We start from the raw sequence: 27,544 nt of genomic DNA on the forward strand, positions 1-27,544 counted from the left end.
GATAAGAGACTCAGATTAGTCAAAAGTATCTATGTGGGGGTGAGAGCCTACGCAGACTGGCTTTGATTCCAAATACATGACAACCACCAGAAGGCTGTGGGCTTTTTCCAAGATCTGCACGAGCAGGTACACCTGCATGCACACACACACAGACGCACACACACACAACACCTTTTAGAATCACAAACATTTTTCTCACTGAAAACCAGGTCGCTTGAGGAATGGCTGGCAAAACTGAGAAAGTAAAGAAGCTGAGGCGATCAGGTGTCTGAAGGAGGAAAGAGTACACGGGACGTCACTCACTGCTGGAAGGGATATTTTAAGGCAACACAGCACCATGGGAAGAACGTAAGATTGTGAATCAGAAAATCTGGGGCCCAGGTCCACCATTCATTATATGTAGGCGTGACCACTGGTAAATTGCTTATTTTCTCTGTGCTTTAGAGTATTTATCTTTCCCTTAATTTATTTTTTAAAATTTACATATATGTACTGTTTATTGTTTCTAAGAGCAGTATAGAGCTTTAGCTTTTTGAACTTACATGGTTATCAGAGGAATAAAGCCAATCACAAAATAAGAATCAACAGAATGCAGTAATCCAATCATAAAGGACAGTCAGATGTGCTCACACATATTCAAGAAACCAATCATCTAAGTTATAAATAATAAGTAGTTCATTTGTGTTCTTTTTCTTTTTTAGATTCCACATATAAGTGACATCATGTCGTATTTTTTTCCTCTGTCTGGCCCACTTCACTTAGAATGACGATCTCCAGGTCCATCCATGTTGCTGCAAATGGCATTATTTTATTCTTTTTTATGGCTGAGTAGTATTCCATTGTATATACGTACCACAGCTTCTTTATCCAGTCATCTGTTGAGTATTTATCTATATGCCAAAGATAATAATTTCCTGGGTGGTTTTAAGCTCAAATCAGATAATGTACATAGGTATATTTTTTAAGATAGTAGGTGATTATGCATTACTAGTGAAGGAAAAAGTCATAGAATAATTACATGCAGTTTCAAAGGAACAATTAGGACCAGTAGGAGGCAGTGAAGACAAGAAAGATTTTTGCTTAATATAAGAAAGAAATTTCTAAAAACAATACTGTTTTGAAATGGAGTGACCTCAACAGCTAAAAGACAATGAAATCGTAAGTTTTGTGTCAAAGTCACAAAGTCCTTTTGTTTGGTAAACAGAACTGTGACTCAGATGGAAGTTATGCAACAAAATTAATTTAAAGGGTTCTCCCAATTTTGAAACTCTCTGAAGTTGGGTAGAGTAAAATATTCAAATATTAATAATACAAAGACTCTCTGCCCTAATTTGGCCACCAGGACCCACTGCTCTGTGTGCTACTGCAAACCCTACTCATCCCAAGCTTTCAAAATAAAAATATTAATAAGAAGTAAACACAGGAATTTGCACCAATTATTTACTGACACTTTAAAAGTCTCAGTTACCTATTACAATGCACACGTGAATGCATGTAAAAGTACCATGTAATTTGAAAGGTGTGATATAAACTTAGGTATAGATATTATGGTGCTCTACTAAGAAATGAGCAATTCAGGTCATTCACAGGGTAGGAATTTGTGCATTTTTATTCCTTCATATAACCTGAGTTTTTTCTCCTGTCTCACTTTTAAATTTACATAATATAAGCATCGATTTCATATCTTGAAAGTGACAGTGATTTCCCAGGCAAACCACCAAGGTTTCCCAGGACAAGCATTCCTGGTGGACACAGGGCTACCCCTGCCTGGCTTCAGGCTCTAGGACTTGGTGTAACCGACACAGAATGCAAAGCTGGTGTCTGTCCAGCTGGCGCCACTCGTGCCTGTGCAACTGGCTGTCACAGGATGTCATCTGAGCCCAGAACACCCATGAAGCTGTCAGTTATCACCCATTCACTCGCTGAACACCATGCAGTGCTCCCCGGGCACCGGCCACCCTGCAAGGTAGCGGGAACACAGAGCACCAGGCAGTCCTGCGGAGCAAGGTGTGCTGATGGACTACCACGACCCCTGCAGAAAGTGTAATTACTGTGGTTCATGTGCAATTTGTGATTCTGTGAAAATGAGAAAATAGGAATCCCAGTTAGAGTCAGGAGGCCAGGAGATGGAAGTCTCATGCCCTGTGGTGATAGCAGAGCCCAAAAAGAAGAAGACGATGCCCTTCTCACCTGGCAAGAGCTCAGCCAGTGGGAGCCTGTCAGGCTCAGACAATAAGAGTCTGTTCTGATTCAGCCAGTGAGAGCCTTTCTCAGCTCAGCCAATGAGAGCCTGTCCCAGCTCAGCCAATGAGATTCTGTCCCAGCTCAGCCCAGGAGAGCCTGCCCTGGCTCAGCCAATGAAAAGCCACCACACTTCCCTCTCCCAGCTCCTCCAATGGACTCTCAGTTTACTGCAGCCTCACTTCCTGTCCCCTCTATAAAAGAGGTCTTCTCTCCCTGCTATGGGAGGACCTGCATGCAGCTCACCATGGCTGTGGACATGAAATTGCAATTCTTTGTTGACCCCAAGTAAATCCACTTCTGCTGGAGAAATAACTGGCAGTCTATTTGTGTTAGGTCAACAAAACATTTATAGGGAACTTGAACATTTAAAAAGGACCACATTGAGCTTGATGTGCCTTTAAAACATCCAAACTGAGAGACCTCAAAGATGGATTTTCTTTTTTATCAAGAAAAGAGTTAACAACTTTTGGAAATCAAAAAGCAAAACAGAGGAAACAATGTGAAAAATGTACCAAAATGACACGATAAATAAGGATTATGTAAAATAAGAGTTGAATGCTAAAGAACTGATTTCCATGTTGACTGTGGAGAAATCTGCTGAATACAAAGCACGTGGAAACAAAGATTTTATAGCAGTTAAATAAATCTTAAAAACAAAGTTTTACATATTAATTAGTTAGCTTTAATTGTTTAGTATTATGAAATCCCCAACACAACTGTTCTAAGAGTAAAAAAATATGTTAGCAGCAGTCACTTCACACAGACACAATGCAAAGGTGAGTCTTAAAACATATTAAAAACGTGTACTCCCTACGTTCCACTGTGGTGGAACCAGTGAGATACCCTGCCATGATGGGGCTGGAAGTCTAATCTCCATTTGGCCATCAACTTGCAAATCTATTCTAGGAAGGCCTGGAAACTTTGATACACTTAATGAAACCCTCCTGTTTATTATTCATGGAGATCAAAAGGGCTTTATGAAAAGTACTTTCCCCATGGTTAACATCTGTAAATATTTTCCCTCAGTCCCAAGGGTCAAGAAAAAAGTCTGGCGTTTTTGTCTGCTTAAAACAAATGGGACAACAGGCTGAAATTCTCAATATTCTCAAAAGTAGGCTACTGGGGGTGGGCGGGTAGGTAGGAAGATTCTTAAATAAGTATTAATAGCTGTATATTTACAAGTGGATAAAAGAGGGAAAACATACAGATTTCATTGGCGCCATAATCCAAATAAAGAAAGGAAAAATACAGTTGTATTAATATAACTTATTCAGAATATGAATAAAATGGCAGTATTGGTGGGAAATTTGAGCCAATTTGGAATTGAATTAAGACCTAAGTATTTCCCACTCCATGAGAAATGCTTAGCTCTAATTATTTAGCATCACATTTATCCCAAGGAAATTGTTCTGAAGGTACTGAAACACATCAGCAGCAGTCACCTTACACAGATGCAAAACAAAGTAAAAATCTCAGAGCGGATGTTTCACAAAAACCAGCGTGTCAAAATCAGAACACCTAAGATGAGCAGAGAAATGTCGTGAAACGAAAATACCTTTCAAGCAAAACGTCTCCACTGAGTGACAAGTTATTTATTTATTTTTTACCCCAAATGCTCTCTCTTCAGGCAGAAGTGTCATTCATACACAAAGAGTAAATGCCACTAAGGGCCCCATTTCACGGTGTGCACAGTTTAGGAAGCCTAGAGACCTGTCTAAACAATGAAGGATTGTGCTTTCCAAAACCTTTCATCTGTGTTTCCAGTTCTGCCACGGAGTGCACAGAGAACAAGTTCATACTCCCGTGTTTTATGAGCACCGCCCTGAGACCTTCCACGGCAGCGCCAGCCTCTTCTTAGCTTTCCCTGAACATGTGCAGAGGGCCGGAGGGTCTGCAAGAGCAGACCTTCACCTGTGCTCACAGCCCCGAGCACCAGCCAGTTCTGGGGGGTGGTTGGACTCCGGGCTGTTGACTCTGACACCACGAAGTGAGCCCTAAATTCCTGCACTAAAAGGCGGATGAGTTCTTCAAAAGCCAAGTGGGAAAGCAAACTAAACCAATAGTGCATCATCACAAACAAGTTGTCCATTTTAACGTCATATAGGGAGGCATTCAATCAGCAGTTCTTATCATGACTGAGGTATCAGTACAATCCTGGAAAGTGACCCCCCAGGGACAAGTTCCGAAAAGGAGTTACGTTTTCAACAGGTCAACATGGATGGTCAACATTCAACCCAACACTGAATCTGGGCTTCCTAAAATCCATTGTAGGTATTGTAGGTTATAAAGGAAGGTGTTCTTTAATATCTGTTTGGGGATTTTAAGAATGAATTCTTACATATTTTAGCATAATATGGTATTTTCCCAGAAAAGCAAGTAAAATGGTCAAAAGTCATACACTTTCAAGCACAAATGGTACACCTTTTATATGCTAGGTCAGATTTTTCAAACTCAAGTTGTGACATGTTTAGTGGGTTGTGAAATCACTTGAGTACATTGCACCAACATTCTTAAAAAGAAGAAATGAAAAAGAAATTATAAGACTGAATTCATATGTTAAGGTTAAGTATTACTTCATAATACGTACATGTACACATACACATATATTTTAAAATGCAATTGTGTGTTTGTGCATGTGCATGTGTGTGCCCATGCAGATATGGCCAGAAATTTTAAATATGCCGATTTAGGGAGAGAGTAGCTTGGACCCAGATCATGCCAGTGAATCTGACTTAAAACAAAATAACACGTTTGTTGACTACTTCACCCCAAACACTGGGCTAAGCATTTGATGTTTTATCCTCAACAAGGCTGTAAGGCATTAACTTTGGTCATTCACATTCTGGGGGCAGGAAAACTTGCCCAGGGTTACAGAAGTAGTTTAGAGGAAGAGTGAGGATTCCAGACTCAGGGCCACAGGCACACAACCCCCTCGCAGTGAGGCCTCGGGAAAGAGTCTAGGTCAAGGTTAGTGATCCTGAGGTCAAGGGCACCTTGGCAGTAGCCACGACCTCAGAGGAGTAAATACTCCTGCTGAGACAGGTTGGGGGGCAAAGGTCAACAAATACATTACCTCTGTTTTCAGGTCAGATTCACAGGCATGATCTGACTCCAAGCTACTCTTGCCCTAAATCAGTATATTTAAAAATTTTTGACCATGTCTACAGTAGCACACGTGTCCGCAAGGTGTAACAAACCATGGTTTGAGCCAAGCCTTCACGAAGGTGTGTTCTGTGTGCATCATGATGGTTCATGAGGAAAATGAACTGTAGCTCATTTGAAGCTGGGTGTCTTCAGCTGATCTGTTCACCATCCTGGGGAGGCTGGCACAGGGCTGGGGGGTGGTGGCGGCTGACAGACTCAGCCCCCTTCTCCCGCAGCACGAGGAGACGGGCAAGTCAGCGCACAGCCTGTGTTGGAGGGGCAGGTGGTCGCTTAGAAAGCAGGACACCTGGTTCGAACTAAGGAGTTGGTTTAACTTAAATGACCAATAAGCACATGAAAAAAATGCTCCGTATCACTAATTATCAGAGAAATGCAAATCAAAACTACAATAAGATATCATCACCTTACACCAGTCAGAATGGCCATCATTTAAAAGTCCACAAAAGATAAATGCCGGAGAGGCTGTGGAGAAAAGGGAGCCCTCCTGCACTGCTGGTGGGAATGAAGTTTGATGCAGCCACTGTGGAAAACAATGTGGAGATTCCTCAAAAGACTGAAAATAGGTGTACCCTATGATCCAGCAATCCCACTCCTGGGCATATATCTGGAGGGAACTCTAATTCGAAAAGACATCTGCACCCCAGTGTTCATAGCAGCACTATTTACAACAGCCAAGACACGGAAACATCCTACATGTCCATCAACAGATGACTGGATAAAGAAATTGTGGTATATTTATACAATGGAATACTACTCTGCCATAAAAAATAATAAAATAATGCCATTTGCAACAACATGGGTGGACCTAGAGATTGACATTCTAAGTGAAGTAAGCCAGAAAGAGAAAGAAAAATATCATATGGTATCACTTATATGTGGAATCTAAAAAAAGGACAAATGAACTTATTCACAAAACTGAAACAGACTCACAGACACAGAAAACAAACTTATGGTTACCAGGAGGGGAACGAGGTGGGAAGGGATAAATTGGGGGTTTGAGATTTGCAGATACTAACTACTATATATAAAACAGATAAACAATAAGTTTCTTGTGTATAGCACAGGGAACTATATTCAATATCTTGTAGTAACTTGTAATGAAAAAGAATATGAAAACAAATACATGTATTTATATGTGTGACTGAAACATTATGCTGTACACCAGAAACTGATGCAACATTGTAAACTGACTATGCTTCAATAAAAACAAAACAAAACAAGGAGAGTTGAAAAACAAACAAGAAAGCATGGCATTTCCCTAAGTAAACACAGAGTGAGATACTAACTTCAAAATAACAAAAGTCAAACATTAAGGAAGGAAGGAGGAAAGGGAAGGAAAAAAAGGAAAGCCCGCTCCCCCACTACTCTGGTGAATATCTAATATGTTTCATAAGTCATTTTACTTGTTCAATAAGATAAAACTATCTCCTTCGAAATCTTCACCCGGAGTTCTCCTTAAAGGGCAGCTCCCTAGTAGAAAACTCACTCCTTCAAACTAAGTAACTTCCAGGGGTCAAGCTATCCTCTAAAGCTCAAAACACAGTGAAGCTAAATCATAGGAAAACTGACAGAAGAGACTAAAAATGCATTCCCCGTCTACAGTGTGCCGGGCAGACCGTTCCCGCCTTGACAGACACACGAAGGCAGTTACCAACGACGTTTCCATTGGCCCCACTCATTTCATTTCCAGTTTTCCAGGGACACAGCATCAGGCAGTAGCCATCTGAAAACTGGACAAAGGACAAGAGGCATTATCTCAGCCGACCTTCACTCAAGTGGCCTCCTGCTTCAGGTAACTTTCCTGTCGTGCAAAGCATGCAGACCCACGATTCCCATAACCCACAGAATGCTACCGGCATCCTTTCTGCTCCACCAGCTGGATTTGATGGTTACCAAGAAATACCTGTATTTGTTCCCCAAACTGTTCCTATCAATGGTACTTGTTCCTGTAACGCTCCTTACTTATACATTATGTAACCCAGTCAAACAGAGGTGTCGCCTCTTTGAAAACTTAGATGAACGCGCTTTGGAAGGATTCCATCCCAAATGAGTTACTATACAAAGATGCTGTTCAGGTAGGGATGACAGACAGGGCACAGGAGGGAAAAACCTCACAGCATCCTACAGGAATTCTGCACTTCGTCTGCTTCGAAAGGTAGTTTTGAGTTCTCAGGTTGACTTAAAGTCAACTGCAAGTCAACATTAAAGCATCATGGCTGTGATTCTTGGAAGAAATACATCAAGACTTCAAAGCGGCATATCCTTACTTAAAGAAAAGGTCGTGACCTAAATAAAAAATCAGCCCCAGGGTGTTCGTAAGCTGGATTCCACTGAATTCTAGGGTTAAAACATACCTGGAAAACATCGCATGCTACTGTATTTTGCTTCTGTAATAGCTTAACCTTACAAATGGTACAGTTCCGCGGACTATGGAAATATTCCCACATACCATACCTATTGGAACCAAATTACACACATTCTGCATGAGAACAGATCTAGTAGCCCTGAAGTCATCAGTCTATTCTGGGGAAGTGATGGGCTTTTCAAGCAATCAGTTCTGAATCCTGACATCAGTTTAAAGCTATAGATTATATCTCGGGCTCTCAGCATCCTAAAAGTTCATTCGTCTCTGTCTCAGAGGCAGCAGGGCCTTACTCACGGATGTATTTATAGCGACGAGGTTTCCCACACTCACTCTGAATCCCAGGTCCCGAGGGGTGATGGGCGGTATTATTTTTGGTTTTGTAAGCTTTCGTCTATGATAGATGTCCTCCTCCCAGCTGCAAAGGATGGTTCTGTGCCGCACTACTGACTTTCAGATGAAGGAGATGATGAGAAGCTCCCCTCCTGGCTTCAGCTGAAATTCTGAAGCCACCGAGTGATACAAAAATGTGTACTCTCTTGTTCGTCTCGATGGAGGCGTTTTAAAAACTACAGATTCACAAAACATCCTTTTAACCTTTATTTCTGAGTCTTTTCACAGAACACTTTCATGTACTACCTACTACGGTGTCATGCATTTTCATTCAAAAATGTCTTTTGGAGGTCAGGGGGCTGTGTCAGCGTCACTGTCGTGATACTGCCCTATGGAGAGCCACATAAGATGCCGCCCTTGGGGAAAATCAGGTGGAGGGTACGGGGCTCTTTCTTACAAATGAAGGTCAACTTGCAGTTTTCTCCAAATAAAATGTTAAGAAAAAGTTCTTACTGGGGAAAGTTGATTAGGGATATCATACACGGTGGGTGAGATTCATGGTTTGACTATAAATTTTTCCCTATGTATTTGCTCTGCACCTTAGTCAAGCTTCCTATTTTTCTGAGTTTATTTTCTCCCAGGTAAAATGGGAATAATTTCTCCTAAGAGTTATTTATTTAAAAATTAAAAAAAAATTTGTTTTATTTATTTAATTTTTAGGGTGGAGGTAATTAGGTTTATTTATTTACTTTGATGGAGGCACTGGGGATTGAAGCCAGGATCTCGTGCCCGCTAAGCATGCGCCCTGCCACGGAGCTACACTCTCCCCCCTCATAGAGTTATTACAAAGAATAAACAAGATGACCTGTATCTACAACCCAAGCCAGTAGCAGATATTAAAGAAATGGGTCTGTGTACTTCTATGATCTACGTAGGAAGGCTGGAGTTGTAAAAATCAGCTTAATACAAAACTACAGCTAAAAAACAACATCACACATTTCTCCAAGTCAAATGACTTGAGCACCTACTTAAGCTAAATTGCATTTGGCCACTGCCTTGCAGTCTAAATAAAGAAGAAAAAAACAGATGCAAAGGGCCTGCAACAGAAGGTCCAAGATGGTGCTTCTAAAGCCTTCAGGCCCTTGAATTGCTCAGTGACGCAGAAGGATGTCACACCACTCACACCGCAGGGACTGCGGCCAGCCAGGGCCGACAGCGAAGCCCTCCTGGGTAAGGAGGAGTTCCATCGGAAGAGAAAACAGAACCTTTTAGGGTAAATGAAATGCATGATCCCAAGATGTTGGGGAACCGATTTAACTCTGCAGTCCAAATGCACAATTCTTAATCAGTACTGTCACTTAATTAATGTTCTGTCACCATCATAGACTTCCGTCAGCTGCACCCTTCCTGACGTCTGCTCATGGAGTAATTTTTGGAGTTCCCAAAGGTGACAAAGCAGCACAAAAACATTACATTCAGGGGGAAGTCAGGAGAAGACCAAGTCTGAGAGGGGTCCCCTGGCTTTAAAAACAAAACACCGTCAACCTGGGTGGACCCAGGGGTTCTCTTTACTACTGTGAGCAGCGCTGGGGTTAGAAAACCACAAAGCATCACTCATCAGGTTCCCAAAAGAAAGCAAAACATTTCTGTCAGAAGGTTTGAGATGGTTTCTAAAGAATCTCACCCAAAGGACATGTCATGTCTTAACATCGCCTCACTCAAGCATGGGAGGTCAAGTCTTGGCAGGCACTGTCTCTGTCTCTGGAACAATCCAGTGTCTTTAGCATGTCTTTTCCTAAAACAACTAATTATACTTAATACTATTTCATTAACTTAGACCTGGCAGGAAAATGCCTTTAAAAAAAAAGAACTCCATCAGAATGTTATTCTTCTGGAAAAAGGCATTTCCTCTTTAGCAATGCTATGAAATCTAAAAGCACAATTTCAAAGAAGTCATCAGACCCTTGCACAGGCTGACTTGGAGTTACCCACGCTGAGTCCCAGTTCCCTGCTCAGATTTCATCTGAAAGTCTTAGATAATTGCCACCTCAGAGCCTTTTCCATTATTCTTCCCAAGGGGCGGGAAAAAAAAAAGAAAAGGCTTTTAATGTAAATCTTAGCTTTCTTAAGCAAACCTGCTTTGGAAGTACTTAAGACAATTCATAGAGTATTTTCAGGCAACAGATGACAGCCTTTATCCAGCTCCTGAATTACTGCTTGCAGTGGGGAAAGCATTTCCATAACGGCTTTTACTCACACTTACACAAAAGCTGACTTCCTTAACCAGAGTGGAAACACCCAGGCAGGTGCAGAACCTCTGCCCTGGGGCCGAGACACCAAGACATCCTGGTGCAGAGATCTCCTCCCCCAGTTCAGCGGGTGTCTTGGGGCCTCCAGGCAGTGATTGTGCAAACAACTGCCAAGTAGCATCTCCCTGCCCCACATTAGTCTTATGTGTTTCCACTTGCATCTGCGTGAAATCTTATCAAGAGGCTAGCATATTTCAGACACTGGGCACAAAGTGCTTAATTTCAAACCAAAAATGCTGTGTCCTCTGTATTCCAGAGTGAGTGACACACCACGTAGGTGCTTCATAGACTTTCCAGGAAGTCTCGTTTGCCTAGTTAACGCCTGTATTCCAATTTTATTTTCCTATTTCTTTATATGAATTGTAGCCTCCCAGGCTTCCTTGATGATCACTTTCTGAAAAGCTGCTCTGGGGCTGAAAAGGTCGCTGGGGTGCTTACATGTAACTGTGTAATTTCTCAATAGTGATGGAATTTGACTGATCGGTGAAATCTGATCAGTGAAATATTGACTTCATATGCATTTTTACTTTTTTGCCTTAACACTGTGTTTACTTTGAAAGTGACTCTTAAAGAAATACCTGTCTTGTTTGCATTTTAAAGGGAACTGTGTGGAGAGAGGATGATAACCGTTGATATTTATTACCACTAGAATTTTTTTACCAAATTGGTGAATTCTGATTTAGTTCACCAACTTCTCAAAGCTCCTAAAGTATCCATGACACCATAATCAACAGAAATTACACTCAGGTGTTTTAATGGGAATACATTTGCTTCTCCTTTCTAATATATTTCCCAAACCAGTCTAGAGGCAGCCTGGCTTTCAACAGAAGTAGTGAGGCGGGAAGCCTCATAAAAAGACTGGCAGGACCCCCAAGCAGGGCCACTACTCTCCTGCCAGCACCATCCAGCTCCACAGGCTCTATCTCACTTTTTGCCTCTGAAATGGCTTACTTACCCCTAAAATTCTATTGGTTCCCTGAGCTCACTTCTGATTGGTTATTTCCTTCACTCCTGATTAGTTATTACTCTCACTTCTGATTGGTCCACTTCCCTAACTTCTGATTGGTCCACTTGTAGTACTTCATTTGCATGGAGTTCACTCCTGATTGGTTATTTCTCTCACTCCTGATTGGTCTATTTCTACAAAGCTTGTTCCTGGTTGGTCAACTTCTGGTATACTTTATTTGCATATGATGTTGCCAAGTGTAAAACTGGAAGCCTATAAAAGGCCTGTGTAAACCTATAGACGGGGTCCAGAGCTTGGAGTGTTAACTCTTCTGGGCTTGCTGGCATAATAAACCTCCAACTCGCCGAGTGCTGCTTGGTCTGTTACCCAGAGCCAGGTTGCTGTCACAACTGAGCTGTAACACATTTTTCTGCAATAGTAGGAAAACCTTAATTAATATCCTCACTTTTCTGAATTACACTCTGCAAAACGGTGGTAACATTGCATTACGGGGATGAAAGGATATGAAAACACCCCTCAAGCCTAGTGCATCCTTCAATATACGTCCATCCTCCTCTGCCTGATTCAACTATTTCCAAGCTGATCACATTACGCACTTCCTTTCCAAAATATGTTTAGAACACACCTGACTTTCAAAAATCAACCTCTTCAGAAGTACATAACACTGATTGCACTCACCTTTTAGTTTTGTTCTAAGACTGTCACAGGATGTAAAACTGATGGTTATAGTATAGAGAAAAGCAGATTCATGTGGTTTCAAAGTAACCTTAAATAAACGACACTCCAAGTGTGTCACCTTAGTTAAAGGAATAGGGAAAAGTTGTGAAACTCCAGTTTTAATGTCTGAAACATTCAAATACACAAATAGCGCTACTCAAGCAGGTGAATATTTGAAGACTGTTTTTAAGGATAGCGTTTTCCCAAATGTATGGATTATATACGGAGTTGTTTGGTTACAACTGATATGTGTAAGGAATAAATCATGGTTGGTGTTCTAGTGGTTACTACTAATACTGAAACACAGTTCAGAAAGTGTTAAATAGCTAATCAAGCCCTCTTTGCCTCTCTACTGTAAAAAAGTAAATATAATATTAACATAATCAACGCAGAGTAACTTCTGCAGGGGCTAATTTTATCCGGCCTGGGGGGGATAACGGAAGGTCCTTTCCAAAAGCCAGTTACAGAGGCTGGTATCTGCTCGCACTGAGTCTTTGATATACTGTGCTGACTTTCTCAATATTTTGTTGAGCAAATATAACCTTAGTGTTTAATAAGGACTTTGTTATATGAATAAAGGGAAAAAAAAAGGGAAAAGATTGTGGTGTAGGTTCTGTTCTAAAGGTATTTTTTAAATGCACAATTAAAGTTAAAGAAAATTGGAAAGGAGCCAACTGAGATAAAATTTTGAAAACGGAAAAGCAGGTGGATGTGGAGACCTTGCCTTGGTGGATCTGACAGTTCAGCAGGAGGCAAAGCCAGGAATCATCTGTGTTACACGGAAGAACCACCCAAAAGCTCTGGGACCACGTGGCATCAGGTACCTACGACCCCGGTCATGACAGGGAGGCTGAAAGTGCGAGGACGGGCTGGGATCCCGAAGCCATCAGACGCCCCAGACCGACACCCCTGCTGGGGAGAAGAATGATGTCCTCCCTGCTCAGACGTGTTCCCTGAACAGAATAAACCTGAGGATCTATGGTCCGGGAAGCCCAGCCGAGCTGGAAGCAGGGATGCTGTTCTGAATGTGGGGTGTGGAGGAGGCTGAGAAAAAACCTTTCTACTGAACGCTGAGTCTCTCAGTCTTACTCTACGCAGCTCTCAACCCAGAGAACTGGCGGGGTTATGCCCTCAGAAAAGAGGTGAGAGGAGTCTGGGGGGTTTCAAGAAACTAGCGTGACAGGACAGCTCACAGGACAGCAAACAGCGACGTCAGCAAGCCCCATCAGGTGCACAGGATGTCCAGTCAGCTTCCAAACAGTCAACTCATTCTAGACTGAGCCACGTATTCAAGTTCGAGGGTTCAATAAAGGCATTTTCAGTTATGCAAGGTCGCAGACATTTCCTCTTTCTTTTCTTTCCAGGAAATTCATGGGGGCCTTACTCCCTCCACAAACAAGAAGTAAATGAAGAGAGGAAGACAGAAGATTCTGCAGACAATGGATGTAACTCACGAAGGTGGCCAAGGAAATACTCAGGACAGGGATGGAGGAGACCCCAGGGATGACAGCTGTGCAGCAGGTTTGGGGACAACCAGCCCAAAGCGGAGGAGCCCCGACTGTTTCAGCAGGGATTTCTTCCAGAAGATGACACCAGCAGGAAACCTAACACATCTGACTGTATTGAGCTCCACACCATTTGAGGGATGGTTTGGGGATGAATCGGTGATAAACATAGAGAAAGCTAAGCAAACCCCGAAATGACACAACTCTAGGGAACAGAAAACACAACACAGGGCAGGAAAGGAAATGGAACCAAAGCTTCATGGCTCAACTGAGAAGAACGATTCTGCGGATACCAGATGCACAGTGCACGTGGGTCTTCGTGTGATTAGGACCTAGTGGAGGATGGGGTGATGTGAAGAACGGGAGAGCCTCACCTTGCAGAGTCTGAAGTCAATAGATGTGAATCCACAAATAATTATTAAAACCAAAGATGCAGGACATCACAAGCAAAGTGCGTGACCTGAGGGTGAAGGTCAGTTCTCAGAGGACCAGATAACAAGAGCTGGGAGGGTCTGTCTCCAAGGGAGCGGGACAGTGGTCGGGGCAGGGAAAGTGGGGGCGACCGCTGTGTCTGTCACCAGCCCAAGGGAAATAATTGTCTCTTAAAATGACGTACACGTATGTGTCAGATGAAAATTAAAATTACATGTTGAAACAAAGAGGAGGAGAAGGAAACATTTCTCGATGGTTGGCACTGTCTTGTTTACTGAGAGCATCTCATACCTGGGAACGAAAGGATATATCGTCCGGAACTGTGCCCTAGTGCCGGACCAGCTCCTGGAACCCCAGGAAAGGCGGCAGGTGGTCATCTGTCCTGGCTCCACGGGCAACGGACGTGGACAGTTGACAAAACTGACAGGCTTTCACATATAACTTAGAAAAGTCGGTACAATAAATGCAAAGACTAAACACTGAAATCCATCCATCTAATTCTACCAGGACATCCCACTCTGTCTGCAATCCTGAAAATAGAGAACACATGGGGATGCCAGCTAGAAAATATGCAAGCAGTTTCCAGTCTGTTCCACAAAATATTCATGCTTGCTTGATTCTAAAAAATATTTCCCCCAAAACTTGCTACATCCTGCCCAATATACAGTGTAGAGCAATTTCTTCCCCCGAGTTCAGGGTGGAAGTATCTTTCCTAGGTCAGAATCTCTAAGCAAGTTTGATGAAAATGCAGAGAACTGGGCATCGCTCCTGAACCAGAGAATCCTAATCTCTGACATCTAGTAATATACATTTTAATCAGCTCGTGACAGGTTTTTATAATATAGTTGTTATCAAACTTACACCCGGCAAGTCTCAGGGGTTTTGTTTGTTTGCTGGTTCTTTTTTTCCCTTTAATCTAAGAGTGATGAGATCCACTCTGCTCTCAATAACTGCCTCTCTTCCTTCTCAAAATCTTTCCCAACCACTAACAGGACACAATCACATACTGTATTTTCCACAGGTGTGTCTATTTCTTCTCCAAAACAAGCGAAGTTCTCAGAGACACAGAGCAATAGCATACACATCTTTGAATTATCTCACAATAAAGTATATCATCACATACTCTTCAATAAATTCTGAAAGCATTAACAGGCAAATGGTTGGGGGTATTAAAGAAAAGTATTTTATCATTTTAAATTATAACAAACTTACTTCCAGAGGACAGTTCTTCCCATTGGGTTGAGTTGCCGCGTTAACACTAAGCTTTTAAATCTTTGCGGCTTTAGAGGTAAAATGTGAATCAACTTCTGAGCTTTCAATTAGTCTAAATTCTAATTTACAGCCCCCTTGTATATCAACTTAAAACGGTCTGTCTGCCTTTTACCCCTCCTGCTATACTAACAGCTGCCTTTGCTAACTACAAATCACACTGTCTGTGAAATTCATTCTTAGAGGGCCAGGAATTAGGTAGGGCAAAAAGAATCAGTAGATACGGAAGAGAGACCATGCTCTTCGCGTGAAAGAGTGCGTGGTGGTCCGGGCGGCGAGGTTGGCTGAAAAAACATCTTAAACATCTCTTAGGCAAGTAAGAGTTTAGCCTCTGCAAAAACAACTGCATCATTTCTTTGACGCAATAAAATGCTGCCACCTCAAGACTCCCTGCATAAAGATACAAATACATTGTATATTTTAATAAAAATCGTATCATCCCAAAGCGTGTCAGGCTGCAGTTTAGACATGCAATACTGGAGATACTTCTATGCTCTCTTACCAAAAAATTCAGAGAACAAAATTTCCTCTTAACTGTCTCAGAAGGTACATGAAACTTTATTTTGAAAGGTTTGAACCTAAAGTTTTACTTGATCAAATCAGTTGAATGTAATAATATGGGAGGGCAGGAGTTTGTTACAAGGATTTAGGATTTTTACAAATCCTAAGTATATTATCTGACACTTTTTTCCTGAGGGATTTGGGCTGTGATATTTCTCTAAGTGTTGTGTTTTTTTTCCCCCCTAGCCCGGCTGCTTTTTTTTTTTCTTTCCCTGAGAAAGTGAACTAGTGAACCGGATGCCTTGTTTGAGAGTTGGCTGGAATTTTTCTTACCCTGAACATAAAAGCAAACTTGGCCTCAGGTAAGACTTTTTTTTTTTTTTAATGAGATATTAACACTGATAACCCTACTGGCAGACCCAGAAGGGATGGGGAAAAATACCCAGCCCTTTCCTTCTTCCCCCAACACCAATATGCACTGAGCTGCTTTGTTCTCTGCATCCTGCATAATTAATAACTACTTTGGCAATCGGTCATGCATTCCTTAGTGGCACCTCAAGCATCAAGTGTCCTTCTGAGCCTTTGCCCCGAGAAACCACACACCCTCGGCAGCCAGCACTGGCCGAGCACGACTTCACCCTCGACCCAAGTCCTTTACAAGATCGCTCTTCAGAAAAACACACAGTTGGGGTTATAACTGACCGCAGAAATAGTACCCCTCTCTCATGTACATCAGTGTCTGGATGTAATTTCACTAATAAGAATAAAAATATGTGATATCCAACAGGTGCCAGTGGTTATACATATTTAAAAAGAACAAGTAAAAACCATAAAAACAATAGAAAAAACTGGGAAGCAACTTAAAGCTTTCAGTTCATTCATTCCCCCACCCGCCCCTTTGCAGGCAATAAAGAAAAAATCTAAATATAAGGAATCTAATGGCATGGAAGCTGTAATTTCCATTGCTTTTCATCTAAATTGATCCATTCATTAGGTTGAAAGTGAGAGCAAATACACTGTTGAAAATACTATGGTATTACTTCTGACCAGAAAGCTTAAGGTGAAAACTCTTAAAAAATAGAATATTCAATCAAACCGTTTTCCAAGAAAGCCACAGTAGTTTAAAAACCCTTCAGAATGTTAGCCAGCTTGGAGAAAAAGAAAATCCTCAACTCTCATCACCATTTAAGCAAGTGCGGATTACAAGTAAAATTATACTCAAGAAGAATAGTTCTATATAGAGAGGGAAAAAGCTGTAAAAATATTCACATTTGGATTTGTGTATTTCATTTCAAACACGGGTACAGCTTCGTGAAGTAACCACCTGACAAAACCGTGCGATGTACTTTACACGGAGGCTGAGATTTTTAAAAAAGAATAAAATTTTTTCATAAGGGTTTCTGGTAGTAGGAGAAAAGACGGTGCCTCTCAGCTCCTGGAGATTTCTTAACATTTTAAAATCATGGTGCTCATGCTGCAGTCCCCAGAGTAAAACATACGTAATCTACCATAAATTACTCCAGAATTAAACAAGAAATGCTCTTCTCCTTCAGAGAGAGCTGAACTGTGCGTGGGGCTCTCATTGTGTGTGGCCTCCAAGCAGAAACAAGCTCGTACTGTTTTACTTCAGTTTTGCTTCATTTCTTCCCAATCTCTCACTGCTAATCTACCAGGCCTTTTTTTTTCTTCTCTTCCAGCACGAAGGGAACAAAAACCAAAGACTAGTTATTAACCCCTTACACATAATCATAAAGCTGAATGTGTTTCGTGTGGCATCAATTTGCATGAATTTCTTTTCTATTATTTACTAACGGGGCATGACTGGGAAATACTTGTTTCTATAAATAATTTTTGAAAATAGCATGAAAATTCTAAAATTTTAAATTCTGTTTTGTTTTGTTTTCTAATTTTATTTTTTATTGAAGTGTAGTTGATTGACAATGCTAGTTTCAGGTGTACAGCAAAGCGATTCAGTTATGCATACATGTACATATATATATTTTCTTTGCAGATTCTTTTCCATTATAGGTTATTACAAGGCACTGAATATAGTTCCCCATCCTATACAGTAGGACCTCGTTGTTTATCCATTCTATATATAATAGTGTGTATCCGCTAATCCCAAACTCCTAATTTATCCCACCTCCCCTTTCCCCTTTTGGTAATCATAGTTTGTTTTCTATGTCTGTGAGTCTGGTTTTGGTTTGTAAGTAGAATTTATCATTTTTTTTGGATTCCACATAGAAGTGATATCATATGATATCTGTCTTTCTCTGTCCGACTTACTTCACTTAATATGATCATCTCTAAGTCCTAAAATTTTAAGTTTGTATAGTACATCTAGAACTATTTTCCTAAAGCTGCAAACAACTAGCTATAATTTCAGGTGAACATCTTATGCTGAAGTTTTTCTAAAGTAAAACTTAGCTTGGAATGCCAACTTAAAGTAGCCAAATGGAAAGATAAATTTTATTTATGCCTTATCCTTATTCTAAGGTACCTGGGAATCAAGACAAGGATACAGGAAACATATCATTACTAAGGAAAGTGTATCTATGTATAAAAAATATGAAATATATTAGATCAGCATCACTTTGTTCAAAACAGTAAGAAACTCCTTAACTACATGCTGTCTCATTCACTAGCTGAGGGAGAAATGGTAGGTGAATCATCTTACAAAGGCAAACATAATTTTTAATGACGTGTGTGGCAAAGACCGTTTCTGAGAACTTTAATGCCTTAAAGCTCTGCTTCTAAGATATATGGTAATCGGAACCACGGACCCTTAGGGCTTGACTGGAATCGAATATTCACCCGTGCTCCCAAGGAAGGCTGCAGGGGTGTCCCCCTTATTTGTTAAATAGAAAGAATATTAAAGTAAGCTCTCTGTCATTATCCCAGAAAAAAAAATGTGAGTAAACTCAACATTTTTTCTACATGTGAATAGATGCAAATTATTAAGTTAATTATAAAAAGCAGGTAAGGGGTGGAGGGTAGAGTTTAGTGGTAAGGTGGATGCTCAGCATGCATGAGGTCCTGGGTTCAATCCCTGGTACTTCCATTAATTAATTAACTAATTAATTAATTAATAGTATTGCTTCCCTACCCCCAAAAAACCAAAACAAAGAAACAAACAAAAACCCCAAAACAAACAAACAAAAAAAGCAGGTACACATCAATTATACACATGCATGCCTACAAAGCCATAAGTATGCACTCATTTCTTTAACTACCTTAGAGGGTCCAGCCCTCAGTCAAGAAAAAAAGAAGAAAAGGAAAGGAAAGAAAAAAAAAAAAAAAAAAAGAAACCAGTTCAGCTCTTTAAGGAGGATAAGAATGTGTCCTTGGCAATACAGCCTCATATTCCAGGACCAGGAGACTATCTGGCATCGTTACCGCGATTCTTCAGTTTTCCGGTTGGCGCCTCATTACTGCTGTGGGACACATGGTAAATCAGAAGTCAGCGCCAGCACCGCTCCACACAGGCTCAGACAGCCCTGGGGCAATGGCGGAGTTTCTGGGAGGTACTGCTGAGCAGCTCAGGGAGGTTAACAGTCCACTCGGGACATGTGGTTAATACCATGTTATCATTACAAATTTAAGACCCCATGTGGCCAGTGGCCCCTAGGGTCCTACTTTGCCCTAGTGGGTTTGCCATCAGTGAGACCGCTATCTCTGGAAGGCTGGGTGTGCTCATTCTCAGGTTTATCTCTGGCAACAAAGAGAAAAAGGAAGCATCAGAGATGAACCAGGGGCTGGGAGGGGCACATGTCCCTGGGCAAATGCCACAGAACTTTACAGTCTACTCTGCAGAAGGCAGACCTTCTTCCCTTAACTTTTTTCAGTGATGGACAGGACTGATGGAAGCTGTCCTCCTGGCGAGTGTCGGGGGGCGAGGCAGGCAGGGAGGGATGTCATTTAGCCAGACACAGTCAGAGTTTAAAACACTCTGCAAGGCTTAAAGGCAAAATCACTCATCGAGTTTTCGCTCCTCACGTCTTGGGGAGATAGTGGAGAATGAGTGTGCCCTGAATGGGAGGACAGGTGGATCTGTGGACTCAAGACAGGATAACTCAGGGAACAGCAGATACGCCATCAAAGTAAACCAAAACCCGAAAGATTCAAAGCTAAAAGTCATGGATCGACAGTTGCTCCGGAAAGCGATCCGGCAAGATTAACATCACCAGGTCACACTTATCAGGCAAGGCAGGAGCCCACGGCCGTGTTCTCTGGTTTCTTCCAGCCCGGGCTGCTGTCTCCTAAGCGTTAAACAAACTAGAACAAGGTCCCCTGTGCTGTTTCCCCACGGGTCCCTGGGTCCTGCAGCCCGGCCTGGGTACGCTTAGGTACCAATAGAGACATGGAGAGCTACTCAGCAGAGGCCAGGAGAGTGTGAGTCTCTGGCCACCAAGGTCCACAGGGACAATGTAGCAAGCTATTTCGACAACTATCTGAAAATGCACTGACTCCGACTCTGATGATGTGACCACGAATACCTTTTCCACAAAGTCCCTCAGGTGCAGTTTCCAGCCTTGGTCACAGCGCATCTCCGGGGGCAGGGCCCTTCTCGGTCTAGAGGATGGACTTACGGTTCTTTTTTCATCTCCAGGTTCACAAACATGATACACACTTACATGTAGACACATGAGCATTGGGGAATCTGCTGTTAGTTAAGCTGGGGTGACTGTGTTGTAAGATCAGGTCCGCATTCAACTACTTACTGAGAAACTACAGTGGGGCTAGAACTGAGCCATGCTATACGTGTGCTGCGTTTTTGTATTTACATACTTCATTTCATCCACACAACTCTTTGGGTCACACAACCAGCTAACTCACGACATGGTAAAAACAGAAAAAGACAACCCCTAGTGTCGGCATAGACACCTTTTAGTTTTCATGTCTTATTCCATGGTATGGTGCTAGATAGCTATTCACAGAATATGAAGACACTAGTTCATTTAAAATACAAATATCTTCTCAGTTCCAAGTTTATTTTTGTCACAGGTTTGGGATAGATAAAACCTTTGCTGTGATACGAGAACTACCATTATGTTTTATGGTAAAATTGAACTGTTTCATATTTAAATATTTGAGAACATTAGATGTGCTAAAACCCAAACTGAAAGTAGGGACTGAATAACTCTGTGAAAGGGTAGCCATGGCTCCCAAGGCCATTTTAGACTTAAAAAAATATTACACTCATAAATTTTGTGAAGCAGGGCACCGTGAAAGTGTGTTAAACAGATTCTTAGTGGCTTTATTCAAAGAAATAATCACAGTACCAAAGTGTCTTTAAATAAGTTCATTCTTTTCTACTATTGACACATTTCTAGATGAAATTACCAAATTTTATTAAATTTAAATAAAAAACGTTAAATTAAGAAAAATTCTGGAAATTAACAAAGGAAATGGTAGCGAATCTATCCTGGGAAAAATATTTTATAATGGAATAGATACAGATATGGTAAACAATCTACATAAGGAAACTGGTCAAGATACACCATGTAAACTCACTGTATATAGTTTAGAGATGTCTCCTTTAACTTCAGTTGTACCCCCATAAATGAGTCTGTTACTAAATAAATAAATAATCATTTTCAAACTTCAGTTTACACTCTGTGGCTTCTTTTCAGCTGTATCTCAAATAATACTTAAATTTCATAATTGAATCAGCTGTTAAATAACATCCCACAGAACTGAATTTGGGCAATCAAAAAGGGAGATTTCTGCATAACATTACAATAGAATATAACGCGTTGAGTTAAATACTGCTTGTTTGTCTCATGAATCCCTAGCCTGCTGTGTGCATTGTTTTCGTGCCCAATTAGAACACACATATTAACGCATGTAACCCACACTACTGCTCCCAGCATGTCTGCTGATTTGCTAAACTTGTCAAAATCATTAAAGGTGTCCATGTTATATCGTTTCAAATAGCGATATTGATCATATTTTAAAAGTATAGTAGATGACAGCATATTTATAGAAGTACTTCTGAATGACCATTTTCAGCAGAATGTGACAAAAAACAGCAAACAGGTTTTCAGTATTTTAGTTGTAGTGCAACAAATAGACACAAATGTTTGAAATGATATAGAAAATACAGGGTACGAGCAATTGCAACACAACCAAAAATACAGTAACAATTATAATCAGTGAAAATAGACAGGTTTCTTAAATTTCCGTGAGAAATTTCAAAAGATGCCTTTTGGGGGCACAAAGGCCACAAATTATTATTTAAACAGGATAAATATTAAGATAAGTAGGAAAACTGAGATAACTACTTTTTAAAGTGTATTTTACTAAAACAGTGATTTGAAATGAAGATTAAGTTTACCTTTCTCCAGAAAAAGATAAAAAGAAACATGTTACATGCATATTTGTAAACAACACGTCTAAGAAAACCCAACTTTTGGTGGGTACAGAACGGAATGACGTCGCCTTAACGGGGGAAAAAGGTAAAACATCCCATAAGACCATGGACGTTGAGGGCAATCCAGAGACTAAAGATCCACCGTGACAAAATTGAAGTTATTTGTGATAACTAATAGCGACATTTACTAAAAAAATACATGAAGTGAGGGAAAGATTTTTGGTTCTTGGTTTTCCTAATTCTCTGGTTTAACGGGCGGGAGGAGTAACCAACTGATCGGGATCAACAGAATCTCTGAGGGACTCTTACCGGCACCACGATGCTGTAGTGGATGCAGAACCCCGGTTCCGAAGGGAAATACTCGTCAGATACAAATCGTATCCTGATTTGATTTCCTTTAGAAATCTGTTTTCCAGGCACACTGCCAGAACCGCACCAGCGCCCTAATACACTCCCATCACTTGGCTCCTCCACTTCCACAAAATCGTACCTGCAAGAGACGAAGACAAAAGAGACATAAAGCCACGATTTCAGTGATTCATGTTCCACGTCCACGGACGGCGCCATGGATCCATCTAGGGACCACGGCTGGGAGTTCACCCCAAATTCAGAGTCAGAGACTCCAAAGAAGAGACACACTGAAAATGCATTTACAAGCAAAGAACCACGAGCTTTCTATTTTCCATATGGATTTTGAGTTTTGCTCCAATCCCTTTTTTTTTTTTTTTTCATTTCAGTTATTGTGCTTTTCAGCCCCAGCATTTCTTTTCGGTTTCTTTTTATGTGTTCCATCTCTTTATTGATATTTCCATTTTGCTTATACAACATATTCTTGAGCATCTCTTTTATTTGTATGTGTGTGGGGGGAGGTAATTAGGTTTGTTTGTTTATCTATATTATTTTTTTCACAGAGGCACTGGGGAAGGAACCCAGGACCTCGTGCGTGCTAAGCACACACTTTACCACTGGGCTATGCCCTCCCCCTGCTCCAATCTTAATTCTCATTATCACTGCCTATGACCTCCGACAGTACCTTCCGCACCTGGTCAGACTCTGCTTCCCCTTCCTCATCTGTGTTCCAAGCCTGTCTAGGGCCACCTGTTACAGACACAGCCTCCAAGTCTCCCTCTGTCCTATGCAGAGACCCTGTGAGTGAGACCCTCCTGGGTGCCCTCAGCCTGGTGCTGCCATCTTTCTTTTTTTGATAAACACACAACTTCAATATTAACCACATCTCTGCAGGTGGTCCAACTTGGTTGCTAGGCTGCCAAGCCCTGGAAGGAATGAGCCAGTTCCTACATTCTTCTGTTTTACACCGTGCTATACTCAGTATCTTAAACCCAAGGATTGAGTGACACTATTTTGCTAGCAAGTGTTAACTAGGGTTTGAAAGTTTCCAGCAGTGGCACTCATGGAGAGCAGCGCTGCCCCTGAAGACAATGTTTCAGACACATGTCAAGGCATTTTGGGTTGTCCCAGTGGCTGGGGATGGAAGGGCCAGGCCAACAGACATCCAACAATGCCAAGTCCCGAAAACGGGTGTCTGGCCCCGTGGCCTCCAGGCCTTTCCAACAGCTCTCTGGACATTCATGTAGGTGACATGGCTGCTCTTTACTGGAGTCTGGAACCTAATACTGTCTCACCTAGAAACACAAAGACGTTTTGCGGGTTTAGTTTAAGCCAATCTTTCTAGAAATTCAACTATCAAATAAATCGAAGGAAGTTTCTATACTTTGGAACCTCACCAAGAGTTATGATTTTGGAAAATCACATGACTGCCTGGAACACTGCTTACACTATTTGCATCAAATGAAAACAATTAAACATTTCCATATTAGTCTATTTCTACAGCTGTCATACTCACAATGAGTCTGCTACTTAAGGGACATAAACATCTGACTTGTAACTGTGCATGTGTATTTATGTACTTAAATACATTATTTTGCTATCAATTACTGTTATTATTTCAGCTTTCCATAGCATTTAAACCATTATATTTACTTTTTAAACAGCTGCACATATAAATAGATGATCACTGTTATGAGCTGCATTTCAGAATACTACAGAGGACATTGCAAAACTTTTCTTAAGGGAGGTCTGACACGGATGAAAACCACTGGTCAATTTCTTCAGAAGTCTAAATTCAGTAGATACTGGACAACTAAAAGTAATACATATTGAGCAGTTGTGAATTTACAGAAGAAAAAAAAAACTGTTGAAAAAGGACAAGGTAGCACAGGGAACTATGTGCAATAGCTTATAATAACCTTTACTGGAAAAAAATATGAAAAAGAATATATGTATGTATGTGCATGACTGGGACATTGTGTTATACACCAGAAATTGACACATTGTAACTGACGGTACTTCCATTAAAAAAAAAAAAGAAAAGAAAAAGGACACAGTGTATAACAAACCAATTATACTTATGAACTTCTTTCCTAAAGAATTAAGCAGAGCACTCTCATGGCATACAGTGCAGCCTGTTTCAGCCTCATTTTCCTCTTTCTTAAACTGAGGCTAATGCGACCTAGTGTACAGGGGTGTTTCAAGAAAGGTACCTGGGACAGCACTGGTACCCAGTGGCCACTCGGTGAAGTCTGTCCCTCATCTCTGCCCTGCATCCCCTGCCCCCAGCCACACCTACCTTTTAATATAACCTTGGGAGTTGAAAGGAATAAATAAGAAAACTCAGGTACAAAAGGAAGAGAGTGTTCCCGCTCCATCATGTGACAAGTCCGGGTCACAAATGATGAAAGCACACGCCAGCCGGTATAACCATTCTGGGCGCTCTGCTGGATGTGGGGGGGGGACCCGGCAGAGGTGGGGGCGGGGTGAGGGGAGGGGGCGAAGCAGACTGAGTGGTTATTTCAGACGCACCTGGTACAAGAGTTACAGCTAGAATCTCACATCAAAGGGTGATTTTTAGATCACGATGGTTTCCACGTGGAACAAAGCTTCCGTCAAAGTACCTGCTTGTTCTGTGCTGGGAGGTAACCTGTGGGATACAGGCCACCACCATGACCAGCCGGAGGACAACCTGGTCAGTCGTTCCATGAGGACGCAGGAAGCACTGCCTTGGCATTAAGTGCTGTGTGACATGTCTCAGGGTGAAACCACAGCTTTATGGGCTCAGGGTTCCTAAAACACTGCAGGGAGAGCTCACATGTGAGGATGCGGGGAACCGTGTGGGACGCTGGCGGGTGAGGGTGATTCCACACGGTGGGACTCAGGTCAGCTCACGGAGGGACACGGGGGCTGTCACTGAGGACTGCCTGACCGGGGTTGGGCAGGGGAAATGGAAATGCATTCCAGCCAGAAAGACAATAATTACAATGCAACAGAAGAAACAAGGGGCCGGGCATGGGTGATCCTGAACAGAGGATGAGAAACCAAGAGGTGGATGGAGGTCAGGAGGGAAAAACAAACAGGTGCGGGTGAGAAGGCCTGGGGATGTCAGAGCCAGGCACTGTGATACTGTTTTGTGGACTGATGTCCCAAACAGGTAAGCACCGTTCTAATGGGATCTACCCATCTTGAAAACATTGAAGTCAGCATTGGTGAAGGTCGCATTTCACAGGAAAAATTGAAATTCAGTCTTTGTCTTTAAAATTTTTTTCCTTCTTGGGGGGTAGTGGTAGTTAGGTTTATTTATTTATTTGATTTTACAGGAGGTATTGAGGATGGAACCTGGGACCTCAGGCATGCTAGATGTGCTCTCTACCATTGAGCTTTACCCTCATCCCTTGGATTTCAGTCTTTTTTTTAAAAGCAAATTTGAATCCTCGGCAATGCTAAATGTTATTAGGCCTAATGTGCCTCCCTGAGGGCTCGGGGCTCTGGGATGGGCATCAGCCCCAGGGGAGGCAGTGTCTTTGTTTAATTCTCTGCCTCACCCTGGCACGTGGAGGGTTTGCTGCACCAGATCAGGGTGGCTGGTCCCCACTCCTTCACGGAAACTGCAGCTGGGCCAAGGGGAAAGGCCTTTCGATGGGATGTCCTCTTCCTGGTTTTTAAAAATCCTGGTCTCCTTTCTATGTTGGTGGGTTTTTTTTTGGGGGGGGGTTGTTTGTTTTGTTTGTTTTTAATGCCCAGATCTTCATTTATTTCCATCCCTGGCCCACACAGGCACCTGAGTGCATAGGAGGCCCAGTGTGACGGTTTCGATGAGGGAGCAACAGAGACTTCGGATCAGAACATGTCTGAGGAGTGCCCGGAAACAGCAGTATCTCTGCTGTGGGTGGAGAGAAAAGGCCTTGTGACAGAAACACCCAGAAACAGGAGGGAAACCGCTGCGAGGAAGGGCACGGCACTGAGAGGGGAGGGAAGGAGGGCGTCCAGGGGGCGGAAGCGGCCGCAGCTGTTCACGCCAAGGAGCCGTCAAAGGCAGTGAAACCAAGCAGGACCCACCGGACTCGGCATGACTTCACAATAGTCACTTTCGATAAACTGGTTGGGCGAACATGGAACATCCAAAATTCTCTCCAGCCCATTTTCCAAATAACTATTTACAATCTTTCCTAACAACTCACGTCACTATTTTACTATCTATAATTTCCCTTCCATCTCTGTTGAAAAAGAAACACCATTATGTGTTAATCTGATCTGTAAGCGCTTTAAAAGTTAAGCAGTTTTTAAGCACACTCAGGAATATCTGGATTAAAAATGTTAAGAATGCATTAAGGAATAACTAAGTTTTATACTTTGCCTTATTTAACTTTTATCCTGATGCAAAAATCACTATCCTGCAAACAAAGGAAAGACAAATACATTATTACTTTTTTTTTGTCATGAAGATTTTCCACTGAATTTGATGCCATTAAAAAAAAAGTACCCTAATCTTTATAACAATTTCTGGATTTGCAGTTAGATAGCTGGTAATTAATTCTCACATGCTCACACAAGCCTGGTGCATTCATTTATCAAAGTGTTTTAAAGATCTACATAGTTTCACATTCCATGGAGTTAAGTGAAATGAATGTCTAAAAAAGTCCTGTTTTTTGCCTTTAAAACAGCAGAACTTAAAGTTATGTGACTAATTCTTTCATTGTAAATTAGGCGTTTTAAGATTTTTTTTTCAGACGTGGTGTCACATGACACTGTAATTCTAAATTTCATCCCATTATTTTACCATTAATTTGATGAATCAAAACAGTAAATCCTCTTGCTAAAGGGTATGATTACAAAAAACAGTGTTCTGTTACTTAAATCACAGTCAAGTCGTGTAAGATAGAACCAGAGAAGATGTACCTGGAAAGGGTTCCATGCCTCATGGTCGCTATCAAATCTCCAAAATAGAAAACAAAACCAAACAAAAATATTGCCACTGGATTCCCTGTTTTCTTCCAACTTGCCTTAGTTGGAAAA

At 41.6% G+C, this 27,544-nt stretch overlaps 1 protein-coding gene across 3 annotated transcripts in view; it reads right to left on the reverse strand.

Annotated features, from left to right (window-relative positions):
- Positions 1–27,544, reverse strand: part of PDGFC (platelet derived growth factor C) — a 188,596-nt gene that overhangs the window by 26,274 nt on the left and 134,778 nt on the right. For all 3 annotated transcript variants that reach the window (XM_031463718.2, XM_010994277.3, XM_031463721.2), the window contains one exon: positions 22,487–22,667. In XM_031463718.2, coding sequence (XP_031319578.1) covers positions 22,487–22,667 — 181 coding nt within the window. The remainder of the gene's footprint in view (positions 1–22,486; positions 22,668–27,544) is intronic.

The sequence above is a fragment of the Camelus dromedarius genome, chromosome 1 (genome assembly GCF_036321535.1).
Source record: "Camelus dromedarius isolate mCamDro1 chromosome 1, mCamDro1.pat, whole genome shotgun sequence".
Taxonomy (NCBI): domain Eukaryota; kingdom Metazoa; phylum Chordata; class Mammalia; order Artiodactyla; family Camelidae; genus Camelus; species Camelus dromedarius.